At 47.8% G+C, this 23,116-nt stretch overlaps 1 protein-coding gene across 1 annotated transcript in view; it reads right to left on the reverse strand.

The window, feature by feature from the left end:
* Positions 1-5,718: 5,718 nt before the first annotated feature.
* The window catches only part of LOC145361273 (zinc metalloproteinase-disintegrin-like MTP4), a 73,034-nt gene continuing 55,636 nt past the window's right edge, over positions 5,719-23,116 (reverse strand). Inside the window, exon 24 of the mRNA XM_080216904.1 lies at positions 5,719-5,940. Coding sequence (XP_080073030.1) covers positions 5,719-5,940 — 222 coding nt within the window. The remainder of the gene's footprint in view (positions 5,941-23,116) is intronic.

Genomic DNA, 23,116 nt, shown 5'->3' on the forward strand with positions numbered 1-23,116 from the left:
TGACAAACAACAGTGAGCCCAGCACCGATCCCTGAGGCATACAGCTGGTCACAGGCCTCCAGTTTGAGAGACAATTCTCTACAATCACCCTCTGGCTTCTGTCAAGAAGCCAATTTGGATACCTCATCCTGGACCCCGTACGATTTAACCTTATGCAACAAGTTACCATGTGGTACCTTGTCAAAGGCCTTGCTAAAATCCAGGTAGACACATTAACTGGACTGCTCTCATCTACCTTCCTGGTTACTCCTTCAAAAAACTCAATTAAATTTGAGAGACATGATTTTCCACTCACAAAGCTATGCTGACTGTCCCTAATCAGTCCTTGAGTCTGTAAATGCCTGTAGATCCTGTCTCCCAAATAGGTTCCAACAATGGTGGTGTTGTGGATTGTCTGGAGGGATGTCAGAAGTTGCAGCGGGACATAGATAGGATGCAGGACTGGGCGGAGAAGTGGCAGATGGACTTCAACGCAGATAAATGTGTAGTTGTCCATTTTGGCAGGACCAATGGGATGAAGGGATACAATATCAAGGGTAGGAGTCTTAGCTGTGTTGAAGAGCAGAAGGATCTTGGTGTCCAGGTCCACAGGACTCTTAAATCGGCCTCGCAGGTGGAGGATGTGGTCAAGAAGGCCTATGTTGTCCTGGCCTTCATTAATCGAGGGATTGAGTTTAGGAATCGGGAGGTAATGCTGCAACTTTATAAGACCCTTGTCAGACCCCACTTGGAGTAATGTGTGCAGTTCTGGTCACCTCACTACAGAAAGGATGTGGAAGCTCTTGAGAGGGTGCAGAGGAGATTTACTAGGATGTCGCCTGGATTGGGAGGCATGCCTTATGAAGATAGGTTGAGGGAGCTGGGACTCTTCTCCCTGGAGAGACGGAGGTTGAGAGGCGACCTGATAGAGGTTTATAAAATGTTGGGAGGAATAGATAGGGTGGATTCTCGGAGGCTATTTCCCAGGGCTGAAATGGTCGCTCTGAGAGGACACAGGTTTAAGGTGCTGGGAAACAAGTACAGAGGAGATGTTAGGGGTGAGTTTTTCACTCAGAGGGTGGTGAGTGAGTGGAATCGGCTGCCGTCGGTGGTGGTAGAGGCGAACTCGCTGGGGTCTTTTAAAAGACTTCTGGATGAGTATAGGGGAGCTAATGGGATTGGGGGTTATAGATAGGTCTATGACTTAGTCAGTATGGATGTGATCGGCGCAACTTGTGGGCCGAAGGGCCTGTTTGTGCTGCAGTGTTCTGTGTTCTACGATTTACCCACCACAGATCTGAGGTTCACTGGCCTGTAGTTCCCAGGCTTTTCCCTGCAGCCCTTTTTAAACAAAGGCACAACATTTGCCACTCTCCAATCTTCAGGCACCTCACCCGTGACTATCGATGATTTCAAATACCTTGGCTGGGGGACCCGCAATTTCCTCCCTAGCCTCCCAAAGCTGCAAAACCCCTTAACTTGCAAAGCCTTTTCCTCTGGCCAATGCACCTGATCTGCACACCTTTTGGACAGTGGGAGGAAACCGGAGCACCCGGAGGAAACCCACGCAGACACGGGGAGAACGTGCAAACCCCATACGGGGACAGCGACCCAAGCCGGGAATCGAACCCGGGTTCCTGGTGCTGTGAGGCAGCTGTGATAACCACCGTGCCTCCCACATACTCTCCCAGAAGGTTAAAAAAAAGCGTGGAAATAAGAATGCTGGTCGGAACTGTTCATTGCTTCTGGATTATTCTCTTCGACCCAATCAACACCTTCAATTCTTTATCCAATTGATCACCCATTTTCCCCGCTCTGCTCCAATTGCCACAGAGAGAGAGTTACAATAACTTTAGGACTGAGAGGTGGGTGGGTAGCCAGGGGGTCCGACCTTGCTCCAACAATTTGTTCTGCTGTTTCTTTATTGAGGAGAAAAAGGCTTACTTCTCAGTAGATGTGGTGCCATGTCAGAGGTCGAGTGAAACCTCCTCACTGTCTGAGGCAACACCGCCCTCTGGTGGGCACTCGGTCACCCTCCTCCCTCCTCGGGCAGCTCGGACGGAGTGAGCGTGAAGCTAATCCAGGCTTCCTCTGTGAGATCGTCACTCTCTCCCCTCAGCTGTTGTTCAGAGGGCTGTACTCCAGTCCCCCCCGCCCGCACTGACTCCCCGGCTCAGAAGGTCGCAGGTACGAGTGCCACCCCTGGAGGCTGGAGCCCACGGTCCCCAGCGGACACTCTGGGGGAGTGCCGCACGGTCAGAGCTGCTGACCTGAGGCTTGGCTCCGATGCCTCATTTTCTCCCTCGGGCGAACTTCAGAGGTTCCACAACCACCCTGAGCTGAAGAGCAAAGCTGTCCTCCTCCAAAGAAAGGAAATCATAGAAACCCTACAGTGCAGAAAGAGGCCATTTGGCCCATCGAGTCTGCACCGACCACAATCTCACCCAGGCCCTACCCCCATATCTCTACATATTTACCCATGAATCCCTCTAACCTCCACATCTCAGGACACTGAGGGTCAATGTTAGCATTGCCAATCAACCTAACCAGCACATCTTTGGACTGTGGGAGGAAACGGGAGCACCCGGAGGAAACCCACGCAGACACGAGGAGAATGTGCAAACTCCACACAGACAGTGACCCGAGCCGGGAATCGAACCCAGGTCCCTGGAGCTGTGAAACAGCAGCGCTAACCACTGCGCACCTCAGTTTATTTCATTCATTTGTGGGACATGGGGGTCGCTGGCTGGGCCAGCATTTATTGCCCATCGCTGGCTGCCTGAGGGCTGTTGAGAGTCAACCACGTTGCTGTGGCTCTGGAGTCACATGTGGGCCAGACCGGGTAAGGAAGGCAGATTTCCTTCCCTCAAGGACATTAGTGAATCAGATGGGTTTTTCCGACAATGGTTTCACGGCCACCAGTAGATTCTTAATTCCAGATTGTTTTTTATTGAATTCAAATTCCACCATCTGCCGTGGTGGGATTTGAACCCGGGTCCCGAGAACATTAGCTGAGTTTCTGGATTAATAGTCTCGCGATAATATCGCGAGGCCATCATCTCCCCAGTTCGGATCAAACATCTCAGAACCCAGATCTGAAATGTTAACTCTGTTTCTCTCTCCACAGGAACTGTTATTTGTGTTTCTATTTTCAACATCTTAAGCATTCTGCTTCCCTCTGACAGTTCACGTGAATATTTGACCCTCAACGACCATCACTGAAATCCAAACTCTCTTCTCATTATCACACTGATAGTTATGGGATCTTGCTCTGCAAAAATCGGCTGCTTGGTTTCCTAAATGACAACATGGCAGCACGGTAGCACAGTGGGTTAGCACTGCTGCCTCACAGCACCAGGGAACTGGGTCCGATTCCCGGCTCGGGTCACTGTCTGTGTGGAGTTTGCACGTTCTCCCCGTGTCTGCGTGGGTTTCCTCCGGGTGCTCCGGTTTCCCCCCACAGTCCGAAAGACGTGCTGGTTAGGGTGCATTAGCCATGCTAAATTCTCCCTCAGTGTACCCGAACAGGCGCCGGAGTGTGGCGACTCGGGTGTTTTCACAGTAACTTCATTGCAGTGTTAATGTAAACCGACTTGCGACATCAATAAACAAACTTGCCCAAGATGTGTAAGTTAGGTGGATTGGCCGTGCTGAATTAGTGTCGGGGACGAGCTCGGGTCAATGTGAGTGGTCTGGGGAAAGGGCCTGGATGGGAACTGTAGTCAGTGGAGACTCGATGGGCCAAATGGCCTCTTTCTACATTGGAGGGATTCTGTGACAGTTGAAACACTTCAGATGTGCTCCCCTGGTTGTGGAGTGCTTTGGGTCATCTTGGGGATGTGACTGGCGCTATCTAAATTTAAGTTCTTTCCTTCTCTCTGTCTTGATCCCATGGATTGGCCGAGCAGGCTTGGAGGGGCGAAACTGCCAGCCCCAGTTCCTCGTTCTTCTGATTCTTGTACCGGTGACACAAACAGTGAGACTGCAGCTTTGACCAGGGACACCTTCACTTCCCCCTTCCACCAGCTGGAAGGACAAGGGCAGCAGACACATGGAGAACACCACCTCCTGCAAGTTCCCCTCCACGCCACTCACCGTCCTGACTTGGAAATATATCGGCCGTTCCTTCGCAATCGCTGGGTCAAAATCCTGGAATTCCCTCCCTAACGGCACTGTGGGTCAACCCACAGAACGTGGACTGCAGCGATTCAAGAAGGCAGCTCACCCCCACCTTCTCGAGGGGCGATGAGGGATGTGTAATGAACGTTGGCCCAGCCAGTGGTACCCACATCCTGTAAATATCTGAAACAGATGCACATTTGGAACGGATTGTGGTGTACAGTCTCCATCACTCACCCATTTCCTGAGATCCCACCATCCCCCCGCACTCTCTACCTCAACACGCTGGGATCCTCTTGCACAGGGGCACAGACTGACTCAAACCATTCTGAAAATTAATCTCTAATGGGCAGGAAATGTTTCCAGTCACAGGGTCAAATGTTTCGATTCAGAGCCGGAAGATGCTGGCCCCGAGAGGCTCTCAAACTGCTGATGGTGGTCTTCTAATGCATTATTTAACCCTCTGGGGGGGATTCACAGACCATCTGATCCCACAATAACATCCGCCTGTTATTGATGATCCAGCTACTCAATATCCCAATCTGACAACAGCGTAATGACAGACACACACAGGCACACGGCAATACGCGCACACGGCAGTACACACACACACACACACACACACACACACACACACACACACACACACACACACACACACACACACGGTAATACACACACACACACACACACACACACATGCAACTACACGCACACATGCAACTACACGCACACATGCAAACATGAAACAACTCCCTGGTGGTGAGCACTACTGCCTCACAGTGCCAGGGACCCGGGTTTGATTCCTGGCTTGGGTCACTGTCTGTGTGAGGCATGCACGTTCTCCCCGTGTCTGCATGGGTTTCCTCCCACAGTCCAAAGATGTGCTGGTTAGGTTGATTGACCATGTTAAATTCTCCCGAACAGGCGCCGGAGTGTGGCGATGAGGGGATTTTCACTGTAACTTCATTGCAGTGTTAATGTCAGCCTCCTGGTGACACTGATAAATAATATCTTTAAACTAAAAAAAAAGAGGAGTGCTGCGGACAGAGGAAAGGAAAACATTCGGATGGACACAGGGCAGAGTGAGGCAGTGACTGATACTGAGGGTTCACTGAGCTTCACAAACACTGTCCTGACCAGGGATCACCCACCTATTGACAGCCACCTCATCTCTCTCTGTGCACCCGCCCCCTCCCCCAACTCTCTGCCCACCACCTCCCCCCCCCGCCCCCCCCCCACCCCCACCCCCCCACAAAAAGGGGGCATGTCACCCATATTCCCAGCTGAAACACTCCCCCAGACAAGGGAAGAAGCTCAGCCGCTCAAAGAGACAGACAGACGTTTTGGACAAACTCCCCGACACCAGTAACAGTCTGTCTGGGGGACTGAGATCACCACATTGTTGCTGGGTTGGATTTTCTGGGGATTGAATAGAAACATAGGAGATAGCAGCAGGAGAAGGCTGTTTGGCCCTTCGAGCCTGCTCCGCCAATCATCACCATCATGGCTGCTCGTCCAACTCATCACCCTCACCCTGCTCTCTCCCCATCACCTTTGATCCCTTTTGCCCCAAGTGCTCTATCTGGTTGCTTCTTGAATACGTTCAATATTTTGGCATCAACTGCTTCCTGTGTGAGAGAAAGGCTGGTCAAAGGAGTTCAGGCGCAGATCGAAGATGATCTCACTCAATGGGTGGGACAGGATGGAGGGGCTGAATGGCCTCCTCTCATTCACTGTGTGGACAGTGTGAATCTGTCCAGCCTTTATCCTCTGCCTCCACCTTGTGCTGAAACTGCAGTATTGCGATGTGGAGTCAGATGTGACTGCTTCCAGAGAGCCCTGCCAGTACAAAGCACAGACTGAGAACAATGTGGAACATCAGGACAGGAGGAGGCCGTTCGGCCCCTCCAGCCTGCTCTGCCGTTCAGTTACATCACGCTCCATCTTCCAACCCAATGCCACTTCCCTGCACTGCCCCTCATTCGCCTTGATGTCACCAGTCTCGAGAGAGCCATCCCTCTGTTGTAAACAGGAGCAGGAAATTTGGTGACACGGTGAATTGAGCCAGATGGTGGACAGGGAGGTCAGGAGAAGGGTTTGCAGGTTGTCCAGTCCCGTGGTAGGTTTCCATGGGCCACACGCTGGCATGCCGTGACTACACCACATCTCAATGGGCACATGGTATGTTGACCTTCATTGTGAGAAGATTTGAGTCTTGGGATAGGGATGTTTTGCTGCAATTGTACAGGGTGTGGATGAGGCCACACCTGGAGTATTGTGTGCAGTTTTGGTGTCCTTATCTGAGGAAGGATGCCCTTGCTATGGAGGGAGTGCAGTGAAGGTTTACCAGGCTGATTCCTGGGATGGCAGGTCTGTCATATGAGGAGAGACTAAGTCAGTGAGGATTATATTCACTGGGGTTTAGAAGAGTGAGAGGGGATCTCATAGAAACTTATAAAATTCTAACAGGGTTTGACAGGGTAGATTCAGAAAGAATGCTCCTGATGGTGGGGGAGTCCAGAACTGGGAGTCATCGTTTGGGAATAAGGGGATAAACCTTTTAGGACTGAGGTGAGGAGAAATTTCTTCACCCAGAGGGTGGTGAATGTGTGGAATTTACTTCCACAGAAAGTAGTTGAGGCCAAAGCATTGTGTGATTTCAAGAAGAAATTAGAAACAGCTCTGAGAGTTGTAGGGATCAAGGGATAAGGGGAGGAAGTGGGATCAGGATATTGCTTTTGATGATCAGCTATGGTCATGATGAATGGTGGAGCAGGCTCGAAGGGCCGAATGGCCTCTTCCTGCTTCTAAAGTTTATTCATTCGCCACAAGGAAGGCTTACATTAACACTGCAATGAAGTTACTGTGAAAATTCCCAATTTCCAGACTCTGGTGCCTGTTCAGATCAATGCACCCTCACCAGCACATCTTTCCGATTGTGGGAGGAAACTGGAGCACCTGGAGGAAACCCAAGCAGACACGGGGAGAACGTGCAAGCTCCACACAGATAGCAACCCAAGCCGGGAATTGAGCCTGGATCCCTAGCGCTGTAAGGCAGCAGTGCGAACCACTGTGCCACCGTGCCACCCACACTCGTTTTTGTGCAATACACTGACACTTGAGGACGACAGTGTACCTTCACAGGTAATGCACTGGCACGTCATTGTACCTTCAAAACAATGTCCGTAGCTGTAGGCACTGAGCTCACGTGTTTATAGGTCCTGTACAGTTGTGTCTGAGCTCAGCAGTGTGGCATGAGGAAGGAGAGCAGGAGAGCAGCAGAAGGTTTCGTGTTGGTCAGGGTGAGTCAGGGGGTGAGGGGAGCAGGGAATGTGGAGTGGAGTTGACAGTGGAACAATGACTTGGATCGTGCAGAGGAGCGAGGATGAGCTGAGTCTGCAAGCTCCAACAGAGCAGTGACTACAACACTGGACACCGACAGGAGCATCCAATACAGAATCAACAAAGAAAAGATGACAATTTTTCGACTGAAATAAGAAATGTCCTCACCCTCTGTTGCACCTATCAATGCATGCTAACTATTGGGTGTGTCCCAACGAGTCCCCAACGAGCTAACCACAACAACCAGCTATGATACGGATATTGCTGAAGTCAAAGCAACGTGATGTGGGATAGTCCCAGTGAAGTTTACACTTAAAAACAAAAATACCCTTCGTCCTCTGATTTTTGGAATTGGGGTTTGGTTGGGAATGTGGTAGCTGTGACTATGAGCCTCTGTGTTTGTCTAGAGCACCATTTCTCAGCCTGCCAGTATCCACTCCATCGAGCTTTGGATTCGTGGTCATGTTGGCTAGACCATGATGCTAGTAGTGGTGTTACCGTGAACTCAGGGGTCAAAGAGGCTCCAATGGAGAGGGCAGGAGAATCGAATCCTAGAATCCCTACAGTGCAGAAGGAGGCCATTCAGCCCATTGAGTGTGCACCGAACACAATCCCACCCAGGCCCTATTCCCATAACCCCACACATTTATCCTGCTAATCCTCCAGACACTCGGGTCAATTTTCGCGTGGCCAATCAACCTCAACTATAGCCTGGCTCCTCAACACCATGTCCTAACTCCGGGTTCTTTGTTAATAGCTACTGGGTGACACAGTGGTTAGCACAGCTGCCTCACAGCACCAAGGTTCGATTCCCGGGTCACGATCTGTGCGGAGTTTGCACATTCTCCCTGTGTCTGTGTGGGTTTCTTCCCAAAGTCCAAGAGACGTGGTGGTTAGGGTGCATTGGCCATGCTAAATTCTCATGTTGCCTTCAGGACTTGCTGCACAGCTCCTGAATGGAATGGGAGTTATCACCGTGTTTAGGTTGATTTTTATCATTCAGAGCAAAACAAGTTCCATTGATCAAAAAAAAACCCCCACCATTATTGATGGTATTTGAGGAATGTTCCAGGCTTGTGTTGACAAGAGGAATTGTCAGCAGAGCTGGGTGCTTAGTTGAAACAAGAGGTAGGGGACTTCAATTCTGTACAATAATTACCAGGTGGGTGACTCACACTCCACACACAAACACACATGACTATTAATTATAGCTCCATCACAGCCTGAATCATTCATTAACCTGCCTGTGTTATTAACCCTTTACAGCACACATGGACTGTTCAATGAAGTTTGCGACCAGTACGGTTACAGACGTTTAGATTACAAAGGTAGAAAGGTAAACGTGATTCTCAAATAATTAGAACCTGGAGTTTTGACAAAGGGTCACCTGGATTTGATACGTCAGCTCTTTTCTCTCCTTCCAGACCTGCTGAGATTTTTCACTGTTTTCTCTTTTGGTAGCAGGGTAAATATGTGGGTTTACGGGGATAGGGCCTGGCTGGGATTGTTGTCAGTGCAAGCTCGATGGGTCGGGTGGCCTCCTTCTGCACGGCAGGGATTCTATCATTTTATGTGTAGGTTAAATGGGTTAGCCATGGTCAATGTGTGGGAGTGAGAGGGAGAGGGACTGGCTGAGATAGTCTGTCTGGGATTCAGTGCAGATTTGATGGGTTGAGTGGCCTCCTTCTGCACTGTAGGGATTGTCATAGTGAAAAAAAAGAAAGAAGTTAACATGAGCTTCCTTGTATCAGCTATTGTAACTTCTGGTTTCAGATAATTCCTCCTTTTGCACCTTGCTCCTTCACTTCCTGAATCTCTGCTGTTCTGTGCCTGTTTTCCGCGGCAGGAGACCCCGCCCTCTCCAGGCTGACAACACCTCCATTTTCAACTTCCCATCCTTGTTCTCAAATTCCTTTGCACCCCATCTCCCTCCTCCGTCACCTCCTCCAGTCTCACCACCCTGTCAGATCTCTGTGCTCCTCCAGTTCTGGCCTCTTGTGCAGTGAAAGTTTCTGTCGCTCCACCAGGGCCTTCAGCTCCCTGGGTCCAAGCACTGCAACTCCCTCTCCAGCTGCCTCTGTGTCTGTTTCCCCTGTATCAACCCCCCGATAGTGACATCTGGCCTCACACCTCACTGAACAGCTCAGAGTCAAATCTCAGTCTGAACACATTGCGCTGTGTTTTGCTATGTTCCAGCTGCTTAGAATCATAGAATGTCTACAGTGCAGAAGGAGGCCATTCAGCCCATCGAGTCTGTACCCAACCACAATCCCACCCAAGCTCTATTCCCATATCCCATGCATTTACCCTCGCTAGTCCCCCTAATACTAAAGGGCAATTTAGCATGGCCAATCTGCCTAACCCGCACATCTTTTGGATCGTGGGAGGAAACCAGAGTACACAGAGGAAACCCACGCAGACACAGCGGGGGTGGGGGGAATCGTGCAAATTCCGGATAGACCGTGACCCAAGCTGGGAATTGAACGCGGATCCCTGGCGCTGTGAGGCAGCAGTGCTAAGCAGTGTGTCACCGTGCCGCCCACTGTGATCCCTTCTTTCCTTCATTGGTATGAGCTGTAACACAAGAAGAGTCTCAGCTCAACCAAAGGTTTCTACTGAAGAGGAGATTGTCGTCACAGTGTGATGATGTTGAATCATCCCACCAGTTCATGTCGTAATATTGAAAGCGTTACTCATCCCAGTGAGAAAGGTTACATTGAGTCTTTGACCTGCCACAGAGTCATCCAGTATGGAAAAGGCCCACCGATTCTGCACTGACAATATCTACCACTAAAAGCGCACTAATCCCATTTTCCTGCACTTTGACCCCATATCCTTGAACGTTAGGACATTTCACGTGCTCACCCAAATATTTTTCAAGGGGTATAACGTTTCTGGCCTCCACCACCTTTCCAGGCAGCGCGTTCCAGATTCCCACCACCCTCCGAGAGAGAAAGCTTTTTCTCAAATCCCCTCTGAATCCCTCAGCCCCCTATCTCTGCCCCCTCATGACTGGCCCCTCAATCAAGGGAGCCGCTGCTCCCTCCACACCCTGTCCATACCCCTCAACCTTGTACACCTCGAACATGTCCCCCTTCAGACATCTCTGCTTGATGTCAAACAACCCAAGCCGATTCTTAAGATGCAGGAGCAGAATTAGACCATTCAGCCCATCGAGTCTGTTCTGCCATTTGATCCTGGCTGATATGCTCCTCACCCCAATTTTCCTGCCTTCTCCTTGTCACCTTTCAAGCCCTTCAAAATCTGTCTAATTCCTCCTCAATTTTACTCCTTGTCCCAGCATCCATCGCACTTTGGAGTGACTCCTTTCACCAATTAAAAAATCACAGATGTAAATAGTGGCCTTGGTTACTGGTGGGTTCGGTTTCCCAGGTAAAGGGGAAGGAACCTACATGGACAATAAGCTAATCTGCTCCTATTCCGATTGACAATGATTGGCTCAGGGAATAATATTGAATTTTGTGACTGGGTCCTCCAGTCTGATTGACGAGAAATGTTCAGAATACGAGAATAATTTTACCCAGCAATATTAGGCCAGAGAGGACAGTCACCCCTCACTGAACGTGTTCACCTCCTGATGTATGCATGAGCAAATAAATTCCTTTTTATTCATTAAGTATATGCTGTCTTTCACAGTCCATGTATTGTCTGAGTGAGGTTCAACAAATGTAGGGCACCCCAAGAGGAACATCCTTCAGAAAATTCCTCTTGCAACCTCAATTTGATCTCCCCTCATTCCAGACAGTGTCGGCCTAAACTGTTCAATCTCTCTTCATACCACTATCCAGTCTTACCTTGTAGCTCAAATGCTCCATCCCAGGCAGCACCCTGGTGGACCTCCTCTGCGCCCCATCCATTGCAATCACATCCTTCCTTGGTGAGGTGTGAATGTGACCCAGAAGTGTAAAGATTTGACCTCTGACCTAACATCACCTGTTCCCCAGTTCCTCTTGAAGGTCTCTTGGTTCCTGACCTTCTCGATGTTCTGGTCTTCCTCACTGGTTATTCACCCTGTGCTTTACAATCGCTGATTGGTTTGAAGCTGTTTATTGAGGTTTAGGATATCTCATGATGTCTCTGTGGGCTGGAGCCTCTTGCCCAGAAACAGGAAGTGAGGGTCATGGGGGGGGGGTTAAGAAATGTCCCAGAGTGCTTCACAGTTGGAGCCTGGAAAGTGCGAGTGGGCTGAGAGTCCATGGATAACCTGACATGTCCTCCTCCCCGACTGCTCTCTCCAAACAGACTCACAGTCAAGGAGGCAGTTCATTCTGAATATACTGACCTGTTTGGCACTCCAGTCTCCTTTGAGACAGTCATTGAGGGCCATTTTGAGTGAGCCTTTAACTGCTCTTCACCTCATCCAACTGAATTCACAATCACCCAAAATCACAACTGAATCAATTATCTCTCAACAACAAGCCCCATTTCGTCTTGGTGGCTGCCCACTTAACTACACATCCAATTAAACAGGAGCTTGCTTCACACTTGCTACAAATGGAAACTTCCCAACCTGAGTCACTGCAAAGGTATGAAAGTTTTATTTATTTATTGGGAGGCTGGAGGGAGTAACCTGGTCACAGTTAAAAATAAAACTCTTAACGGCATCGATATCCTCTTCAGTTCAAACTCTCCCTAAGGCTGCAAATTCCACGTTCTCACCACTCTCTGGGTAAACTGATCTCTCCAGAATTCCCCACCCGAGATAAAGTTCATTTATTGGTCACAAGTTAGGCTCACATTAACACTCTTGTTGAAGTTACTGTGAAATTCCCCTAGTCGCCACAGTTTGGCGGCTGTTCAGGTCAATGAACCCGAACCAGCACGTCTTTCAGACTGTGGGAAAAAAACCAGAGCACCCGGCGGAAACCCACGCAGACGTGGGGAGAATGTGCAGGCTCCGCACAGACAGTGACCCAAGCCAGGAATTGAACCCGAGTCCCTGGCGCTGTGAGGCAGCAGTGCGACCATGCTGCCCCAAGCAGATTTTTTCGTTTATTTCAATTTTAATCCAATCAAAGTCTCAACAAGTGAGACATTCCCGATCCAAGCTGACAAGACAGGCTCAGCACTTCCTGCCTTGGGCTTGATCAACATGATCCAAGCTGATTGGAGCAGGCATTGCACCTCCTCCAAGGCTTGATCTCATTTCTCATCTTAGCCAAAAGATCCAGATGCTTTCAATGAGGCCTCAGTGGAACCTGATGGCTGAAATCAAATGTAGTTCTGCTCTCCTGCACTTGGTGAAGAGAGTGAGTGAGATTATTCGACGTCTGGTTCTGGCTGAAGGGGAAATGCTTCCTCAGCACTGTGCAGGTCAAACCCTCTCGCCATCTTAAAGTACTGTGGATCAGTAACTCCAGCCTGCTCAGTCTTTCCCCATTGGTACGGCACAGCGACACAGTGATTAGCACTGCGGCCTCACAGAACCAGGGATCTGGGTTCAATTCCCAGCTTGGGTCACTGTCCATGTGGACTCTGCCCCGTCTCTGTGTGGGTTTCCTCTGGGTGCTCCGGTTTCCTCCCACACGCCAAAGATCTATGGGTTAGGTGTATTGGCCGTGCTAAATTGCCCTTCGTGTTTCGGGATGTGTAGTTTAGAAGGATTAATGGGGTAAATATGTGGGTTACGGGGATAAGGCCAAGGTGGGATTATTGTTGGTGCAGATCCTTCTGCACTGTACGGATTCTATGATGTTTAACCCCAGTATAACATTGCAAGGAGGAGTTAATGGTTAAATGTCTGCCTTTGATTTTCTTCTGCTTTGGTCAATAACTTTTGAACCTCAGTGGGATTTGATGCTCTGTGGCTTTCCAAGGTTGGACTGGGGGGTGAGGGGGGTGGTGTGTGTGTGTGTGTGTGTGTGAGAGAGAGAGACTGGGGTGACTGTCTGTGTGGAGTTTGCATGTTCTCCTTGTGTCTGTTTGGGTTTCCTGCCAGAGTGCAAAGATGTGCAGGTTCAGTGGATTGGTCATGCTAAGTTGACTCTTTGTGTCCCAAGATTGTAGTTTGAGGGGGGTGGTGGTGTTAGTTAGTGGGGTTAATGCGTGAGGTTACAGGAAAGGAGCAGGGAGGTGAGTTGGGTGTAGTGCTCTGTCAGAGAGTTGATGCACACTTGATGGGCCGAATGGACAGTGCAGGAATTCTCTGATCTAGTTAGTATGATGGAATGGCAGAGCAGATGCAATGGGCCAAATGGCCTACTTTTCTGTCATGTCTTGCAGACTGATGGCTCATTGACTTTTCCAATCTCACCGCTCTCCTCCCATTCCAGCCAATGTCCTCCCGCCCCCAGCTTCCCCGATTAAATTCTCTTGTCGAAACACACAAATTAACTCATTAAATTGAAAACACCTTCATGGAGCAGTAAAACAAAGGATAAAACTTTTGAAGGAAGCTTATCAAATCAAATCGGAGTGGTCTGACAGTGTGTTGCTGCAGTCCCTGTGGTGGCCACTGGACAGAGAAAGGTTCAAGGACACCAGGGGACACAGCGCAACCCCTCCCCAGGGCCACCTCAACCCAAACATCACCGTGAAAATGTGGCACACTCTCGGGTCAGTACCCCATTTATATGTGTTCAAAAACAATTAACACAAGATTTACTCAGATGCTATTGGGACTTGATGGTTTGAGTTATAAGGTGAGGCTGGATAGACTGGGACTTTTTTCTCTGGAGCGTAGGAGGCTGAGGGATGATCTTATAGAGGTCGATAAAATAATGAGGGTCACAGATCAGCTCGAGAGTCAATATCTTTTCCCAAAGGTAGGGGAGTCTAAAACTAGAGGGTGTAGCTTTAAGGTGAGAGGGGTGAGATACTAAAGTGCCCAGAGGGACATTTTTTTTACCCAGCGGGTGGTGAGTGCCTGGAATGAGCTGCCAGATGTAGTCGTAGAGACTGGTACAATTTTGTCTGTGAAAAAACATTTAGACAGTTACATGGGTAAGATGGATGGAGAGGGATATCGGCCAAATGTGGGCAATTGGGGCGAGCTTAGTGGTTAAAAACTGGGCAGCATGGAGAAGTTGGGCTGAAGGGCCTGTTTGTAAACCTCTGTGACTCTACCCAGTATGTGTCCCCTTGCATCTTAACAACATAACTGACCATAACAAAGTTTCACGGGAACACTGGAAAGGTATCAACACTGATATTAAGATGGTACACATCTTCTCTGAGTTTGGCTGGAGCATTGCTGAAATTTTCATGGTTTTAAAAGCCAACTATGAAGTGTGGGAATCAATGGAATGTGGCAAACATCAAATTATCTGTCGTTCCCGTCACACCGACACGGCTTGTGTTTGTGTTTCAACTTCCACATTCCACCTCAATAACCTTTGACAAGCCTCTTTCCACCTTTGTCTTAAAAATACCCCATGTGCCCTCCCCCCCACTGTCTCCACAGCCGTCTGAGACAGAGAATTCCTGTCTCACAATCATCTCAGAGAAAGATTTTCTCCTCATCTCTGTCAAAAAAGGAAGATGTCTGAAAACACTCAGGTTCAAGTCCAACCGGTTTATTTGGAATCATGAGCCTTCGGGGCACTGCTCCTTCCTCAGGTGAGTGGAGAGGTCGGTTTCACAAACACGGCATATACAGACAGAGACGCAATTGCAAGATAATGGTTGAAATGTGAGCCTTTACAGCGAATCAAGTCTTTACAGGTACCTCTTTCACCTGTGATTAGACCTCTGTCCGCTCACACTGTCTGTACCTGTAAAATCTGTACCAAGTGACATGAATCCAAGATCCCGGTTGATGCTGTCCTCATGAGTAAAATCATGATAACCTGTAAAGACTCGCATTTCAACCATTGTCTTGCAACTGGGTCTCTGTATACGTATGTTGTGTTTGTGAAACCGACCCCCCCACTCACCTAATGAAGGGTGAAGCGCTCCGAAAGCTCATGATTCCAAATAAGCCTGTTGGACTTTAACCTGGTATTGTGAGACTTCTTAATTGGGGATGTACTGGGAAGACTCTGAGGCCTAACAGAACCAGAAGGGACAATGGCTGCAGGTTGAAGGTTGGGTTGGAAACGTAGTTAGATTTGTAAAAGATACTCATACCTGGAGTGATGAGGAACATCTTCGGAAGAATCGCTGAGTCATGGAAAGGAAATAATGATGATTCAGCAGAAGATTAGCAGAAGTCAAGACTTGGAGTCAAGCAGAAAAAGCTGAGAGACGGTTTTAAGTTGAAAACTAACCACAATCTAATGCATGTCCTCCAACTAGCGTATGACTGCAAAAACAGATGGGTGAACAAGGGGTCAGGGGCTGAGGACGAACACCAGACCAAGAAAGAGGAACATTGGGCCATCACCATGTGTCTAATAAGAAAGGTTTTGTCACATCAGGGAGTCATTCTGCATATTTGGTTTCGTTGGTCAGAACATTGAATTCAGGAGTTGAGACATCTTGTTGAAGTTGTACAAGACATTGGTAAGGCCACACTTGGAGTACTGTCTGCAATTCTGGTCACCCTATTATCGAAAAGATATTATTAAACTAGAAAGAGCGCAGAAAAGATTTACTAGGATGTTCCCGGGATTTGATGGTTTGAGTTGTAAGGAGAAGCTGGATCGACTGGACTTTTTTCCCTGCAGTGTAGAAAGCTTAGGGGTGATTTTACAGAGGTCTATCAAATCATGAAAGGCATAGATCAGCTCCATCGTCAATATCTTTTCCCAATGGTAGGGAAGTCTAAAACTAGAGAGCAGAGGTTTGTGAGAGGGGAGAGATACAGAAGTGTCCAGTGGGGCAATTTTTTTCACACAGACAATGCTAAGTGTCTGGAACAAGCTGCCAGAGTCAGTGGCAGAGACAACTTTTACAGATGCACCATAGGACACATTCTTTCTGGTTGTATCACAGCTTAGTATGGGCTCCTGCTCTGCCCAAGACCGCAAGGAACTACAAAGGGTCGTGAATGAAGCCCAGTCCACCAAGCAAACCAGCCTCCCATCCACTGACTTTGCCGACACTTCCTGCCGCCTCGGAAAAGCAGCCAGCATAATTCAGGACCCCTTGCACCCCGGACATGCTCTCATCCACCTTCTTCCGTCGGGAAAATGTCTGAGGTTACGGACCAACCGACTTCTATAACTCTATGAGGAAGGGAAAGTAGTATGATCATTCTAAGTTTAGAATGTGGATGGGTGCAGGCTGATGAGATCAGAGGAATTGTCTGCAAGTTAACAGACTGCATCAGCACTGATGTATGATGGCATCATGGGTTCTGATTTGTACAGTTTCATTCCAAAAAAAAGTCACTGCATTTTACTAAATATGGATGAGACATTTCCATTATTCGCCAATTCACATTACTCATCCGATACACCCATTCTGCTACGCTGCACCCTCTCCTGGGATGGAAGACACCATTAAACTGGAGTCAAATGGCCAACTCATTCATCACCTGTGATTTGCAAAATGCTGGCATCTATCAGGAAGAACGTACTTGCAAGACATTCAGAAAATCATTGGACCAGCAGGCAGAGTCAACATGGTTTCGTGAAAGGGAAATTTATTTTCAAATTCTTTGAGAGTGTAACTCTACCCCCCCACCCAGCACCCCCCCCACCCCCACTCACCAATGAATGATCTGGCCTCACTCCCCTCCCCTCCCAGAGATACATCTGACTCGCCTCCCTCGAAAATAGGTGCAATGCAATGGTAAAATCAGGCTCTGTTTTCCAAGGGCGGCCGAACTAAGTTTCTATAAAACTGCAACATGACTTGCCAATTTTTAAACTCAATGCCCCTGCCGATGAAAGCAAGCATGCCGTATGCCTTCTTGACTACCTTCTCCACCTGCATTGCCACTTTCAGTGACCTGTGTACCTGAACACCCAGATCCCTCTGCCTATCAATACACCTGAGGGTTCTGCCATTTACTGTATATTTCCTGTCTGTATTAGACCTTTCAAAATGCATTATCTCACATTGTCCGGTTTAAACTCCATCTGCCATTTCTCCACCCAAGTCTCCAACTGATCTATATCCTGCTGTATCCTCTGATGGTCCTCTTACTATCCACAAGTCCACCAATCTTTGTGTCGTCCACAAAGTTACTCATCAATCCAGTTACATTTTCCTCCAAATCATTTATATATATTACAAACAGCGAAAGTCCCAGCACTGATCCGTGAGGAACATCACTTGTCACAGCCTTCTATTCAGAAACATACCCTTCCACTGCTAACTTCTGTCTTCTGTGACTGAGCCAGTTTTGTATCCACCTTGCCAGCTCACCTCTGATCCCATGCGACTTCACCTTCTGCACCAGTCTGTCATGACGGACCTTGTCAAAGGCCTTACTGAAATCCATGTAGACAATATTCACTGTCCTACCCTCATCAATCATCTTCGTCACTTCTTTGAAAAACTCGATCAACTTTGTGAGACATAACCTCCCCTTCACAAAACCATGTTGCCTCTGACTAATACTTTTTCCCAAGTGGAATAAATCCTGTTTTGAAGAATCCTTTGCAATAATTTCCCTACCACGGATGTAAAACTCACCAGCCTGTAATTACCTGGTTTATTCTTGCTACCCTTCTTAAACAAAGGAACAACATTGGCTATTCTCCAATCCTCTGAGACTTCCCCTGCAGCCAGTGAGGATACAAAGATTTCTCTCAAAGCCCCAGCAATTTCCTCCCTTGCCTCTCTCAGTATTCTGGGGCATATCCCATCAGGCCCTGGGGACTTGTCTAACTTAATGTTCCTCAAGAATCCCAATTCCTTCTCCTTTTTGATCTCAACATGACTCAAACTACCTACGGACCCTTTCCCAGAGTTATCATCCACCAAGTCCTTCTGTTTGGTGAATACTGTCGCAAAGTATGCATTGAATACCTCACCCATTTCCTCTGGCTCCACACACACATTCCCTCCCTTGTCCTTGAGTGGGCCAACCCTCTCCCTGGTACCCTTTTGCTCTTGATAAACACATAAAAAGCCTTGGGATTTTCCTTAATCCTGTTGGCCAATGCCTTTTCATGACCCCTTTTAGCCCTCTTTACTTCTTGCTGAGTTTTCTTTCTGCTTTCCTTGTATTCCACACTTGCTTTGTGTGTTCCCTGCCTCCTAGCTTTGACAAATGCTTCCTTTTGCTTTTTGACTAGGCTCACAATATCAGTTTGTTCAACTTCTCCTCGTAGCCAACACCCTCGAGGTCAAGCAACATCCTGGTGAACCTTCTTTGCACTCTCCCCAAAGCTTCCACATCCTTCTGGTAGTGTGGTGACCAGAACTGCACGCAACACTCCAAATGTGGCCTAACCAAGATTTTATACAGCTGCAACATAATTTGCCAACTCTTGTACTCAATGCCCCTGCTAATGAAGGCAAACATGCCAAATGTCTTCTTAACCACCTTGGCACCTGTGCTGCCACTTTTAGGGAACTATGGACCTGCACGCCCAGATCCCTTTGTATGTTAATGTTTCGAAGAGTTCTGCCATTTACAGTATAATTCACACCTAAATTTGATACACCAAAATGCATCACCTCACATTTGTCTGGATTAAACTCCATCTGCTATTTCTGTACCCAAGCCTCCGATCCATCCGTATCCTGTTGTATCCTCTGACAACTCCTGGCACTATCAGCAACTCCGCCAATCTTTGTGTCATCTGCAAACTTACTAATCAGACCACCCACATTTTCCTCCAGATCATTTATCCATACTACAAAAACAGAAGGTTCTCAGGAGATTGTGAGACATTGGAATTCTCTTCCTCAAAAAGTAGGAGAGGTTGGGTGATTGAATACATTTAACACCGAGTTAGACAGGTTTTTGATTGAGGGAATCAAGGCGATGTGTGGATCTCAGCTGAAGTTAATCTTGGAAAAGTCAGATCCCACAGTGAAATTGGGCAAGATGGGTCCAATTTTTATTTTGAAAGAATTCAGGGAAGTTGTTGAATTAATTCATAGCAGTCTGAAAATGAATTCTTAACACAATGAATAAAACATTTACTCAATAAGAATAATTAACTATTTTACACCAGGAGAAAGGTTCATGTGAAGGTTTCCAATCTCGCAGACTTGCCTTGGAATTCTCTCCAGAAGTCGCTCTTGCTCGGATGGCTTCAACAAGGATCCAGCTCCCGGGTTTCAATCTCACCTTATGTTCCTCTGTGTCAACTCATGCTTCACCATCCAAGGGCAATTTCAGAGCTTCAATCATGTCAAGTAGAACACCACTGCTTCAAAAAAGGTAGCCCCTACCTTTTAGAGAATTAGAGAACGTGAGAACATAAGAAGCAGGAGTAGGCCATTTGGCCCCTGGAGCCTGCTTCACATTCAGTAAGACCATGGCTGATCTTTTCATGGACTCAGCTCCACTTCCCCACCCACTCACCATAACATCGAAGAGACAAAGAAGATAGGAGGAGGCCATTTGGCCCTTTATTCCTTTACTGTTCAAAAATGTATCTGTCTTCGTCTTACATTCAATGAGGTCACCTCAACTGCTTCCCTGGGCACGGAACTCCACAGATTCACAAGCCTTTGTGTGAAGAAGTTCCTCCTCAACTCAGTCCTGAATCTGCTTCCCCTTATTTTGAGGTCATGTCCCCTAGTTCTAGTTTTACCCGCCAGTGGAAACAACTTCCCTGCTTCTATCTTATCTATTCCATTCATAATCTTATATGTTTCTATGAGATCTCTCCTCATTCTTCTGAATTATAAAGAGGATAGCCCCAGTCTACTCAGTCTCTCCGCATAAGCCAACCCTCTCAACTCCGGAATCAGCCCAGTGAATCTCCTCTGCACCCCCTCCAGTGCCAGTATATCCTTTCTCAAGTAAGGAGGCCAAAACTGTACACAGTACTCCAGGTGTGGCCTCACCAGCGCCTTTTCCAGCTGCAACATAACCTCGCTGTTTTTAAACTCCATCCCTCTAGTAATGAAGGACAAGATTCCATTTGCCTTCTGAATTACCTGCTGCACCTGCAAACCAACTTTTTGTGACAAAGGTTATCCAGTGAAGATGGAGGACATGAAACTCAATTGCAAAACATGATCTTATTGAATGGCATAGCAGGGACAAGGGGCCGAATGGCCTACTTCTGCTTCTATTTCATATGTATCATGTATTCGCACATTCCATCTGTTAACACTTCGCATGACTGTCAGAATCAAAGAATCCCGACAGTGCAAAAGGAGGCCATTTGGCCCATTGTTTCTGTACTGACCACAACCCCACCCAGGTCCTATTTCCATAGTCATCATTCACCACCCTCATTCACCCTGCTCATCTCCCTGACATTAGGGGCGACTTAGCACAGCCAATCAACCTAACCTGCACATCTTCGGGTTGTGGGAGGAAACCGGAGCACCTGGAGGCAACCCACGCAGACATGGGCAGAACATGCTGACTCCACACAGACAGTGACCCAAGGCCAGGAAGTGACCCCGGATCCCTGGTGCTGTGAGGCAGCAGTGCTAATCACTGTTCCCAGACGCCTGACTCTCACGGAGACCATTCACATTGATAGCTTTACTCTCTTAAACCTCTCCTGGATCAAACCTGGCACCTTGGTAGTTCCGTCTCAACAGAAAGAGATCCCACAACACCAATTTAAAGTCCAAACAGGTTTATTTGTAGGAAAAGCCACAAGCTTTTGGCACAGCCTGTCCCTCTGTCAGGTGGCTGGGAGTTCCAGAACTCCAAAAACTTATGGCTTTTGCTTCAAATAAACCTGTTTGGGCTTTAAACTGGTGTTGTGGGATTTCTTTGTGTTACTCCAGTCCAACACTGGCATCTCCACATCAGTTCAGTCCGAAGGGATTACCTGGGATAATTCAAAAACTCAATCAGGTAAAATTCACAGTTCCCCAGGCAGACAAACCTCAGAAATATTCAGGTTGGGTTTTGTGATTGAATTTTATTGAATAATAAATGCATTTGCGATATATATAAATACAAATTTCCAAAGGTTGAGTGAGCTGTGGGAGTTAGACTGAAGAAAATCCAACATATAATTCCACTGATCCAGGAAAAAAAAAAGCACCTGGTGTCCCAAACATTCTCCCATCTTCCCTTTGAGGAGGAAGACTGATCAATTCTGGAATGTTGTGTCCAGCTCACCAGAATAAATGGAGATGCTTCAGAAACAGAGGTCCGCTTTGCAGTACTATGTACCGGTTCATTCCAGCATTTCCAAGGTGAATGCCTGTTAATCTTCATTCACTTCCTTGCTTTGGTTGGAGGCATCAAGACCTAGGATTCAAAAAGGAAACCATCATCTCTTCCAGTGTTTGCTCCAGCTCGTTCTTCCACCCCTGCCGGTGGAATCTCAGTCCTGTCAGTCTATCTCCCATCCCGCTGTGAGCAGGGACAGGAGATATCATCGAATCATAGAATCCCTACAGTGGCCATTCACCCCATCGAGTCTGCACCGACTCTCTGGCACAGCATCTTACCCAGGCCCTCTACCGAGACCACAAGAAATGACCCCAGTGTCAGAACTAAGGACCCCACACACCCCGGACATTCTCTCTTCCACCTTCTTCCATCAGGAAAAGGATACTAAAGTCTGAGATCACGTACCAACCAACTCAAGAACATCTTCTTCCCTGCTGCTTTCAGACTTTTGAGTGGACTTAGCTCACATTAAGTTGATCTTTCTCTACACTCTAGCTATGACTGTAACACTACATTCTGCATGCTCTCCTTCCCTTCTCTATGTACTGTATGCTTTGTCTGTATAGCGTGCAAGAAACAATACTTTTCACTGCATGTTAATACGTGTGACAATAACACATCAAACCAAATCGAATCAAATGAAGGGTCATGAGCAAAGTCCAGTCCATTTCTGATGACACAAAGGTTGGCCAGATGGTTAACAGTGAGGTTGAGTGTCTTGGGTTACAGGAAGGTATAGATGAGATGGTCAAATGGGCAGATAAGTGGCATCGAGGTCATAGAAGTTTACAGCATGGAAACAGGCCCTTTGGCCCAACTTGTCCATTCTGCTCCCGAGCCAGTCCCAACTGTCCGCATTTGGCCCATATCCCTCAACACCCATCTTACCCATCTAACTGTCCAAATGCTTTTTAAAAGACAAAATTGTACCCGCCTTTACTACTATCTCTGGCAGCTTGTTCCAGACACACACCACCCTCTGTGGGAAAAAAATTGCCCCTCTGGACACTTTTGGAATTTAACCTTGAAAAGTGTGAGATGATGCACTTTGGAAGGAGTAATTTGACTAGCGAGTATACTACGAAAGGTCTGACACTGGGAAGCTCGAAGAACAAAGGGACCTTGGTGTATTGGCCCATAGATCTCTGAAGGAGGAAAGGCAGGTTAATCGGGTGGTGAAAAAGGCATATGGCACACTGGCCATTATCAATCAGGGTATAGATTACAAAAGCAGAGAGGGCATGATAGAGTTGTGTTGGACGTTGGTGAGGCCACAGCTGGAGTACAGTGTGCATGCAGTTCTAATCACCCACATTATAGGAAGGATGTGATTGCACTGGAGGGGGTGCACAGGAGATTCACCAGGATGCTGCCTGGGATGGGATATTTAAGTTATACAGAGAGGTTGGGTCGGCTTGGGTTGTTTTTGTTGGAGCAGAGAAGACTGACGGCGGGGGGGGGACCTGATGGAGGTGTTCAAGATTATGAGGAGCA

The sequence above is a fragment of the Carcharhinus amblyrhynchos genome, chromosome 34 (assembly GCF_965287045.1).
Source record: "Carcharhinus amblyrhynchos chromosome 34, sCarAmb.v2.hapA, whole genome shotgun sequence".
Lineage (NCBI taxonomy): Eukaryota > Metazoa > Chordata > Chondrichthyes > Carcharhiniformes > Carcharhinidae > Carcharhinus > Carcharhinus amblyrhynchos.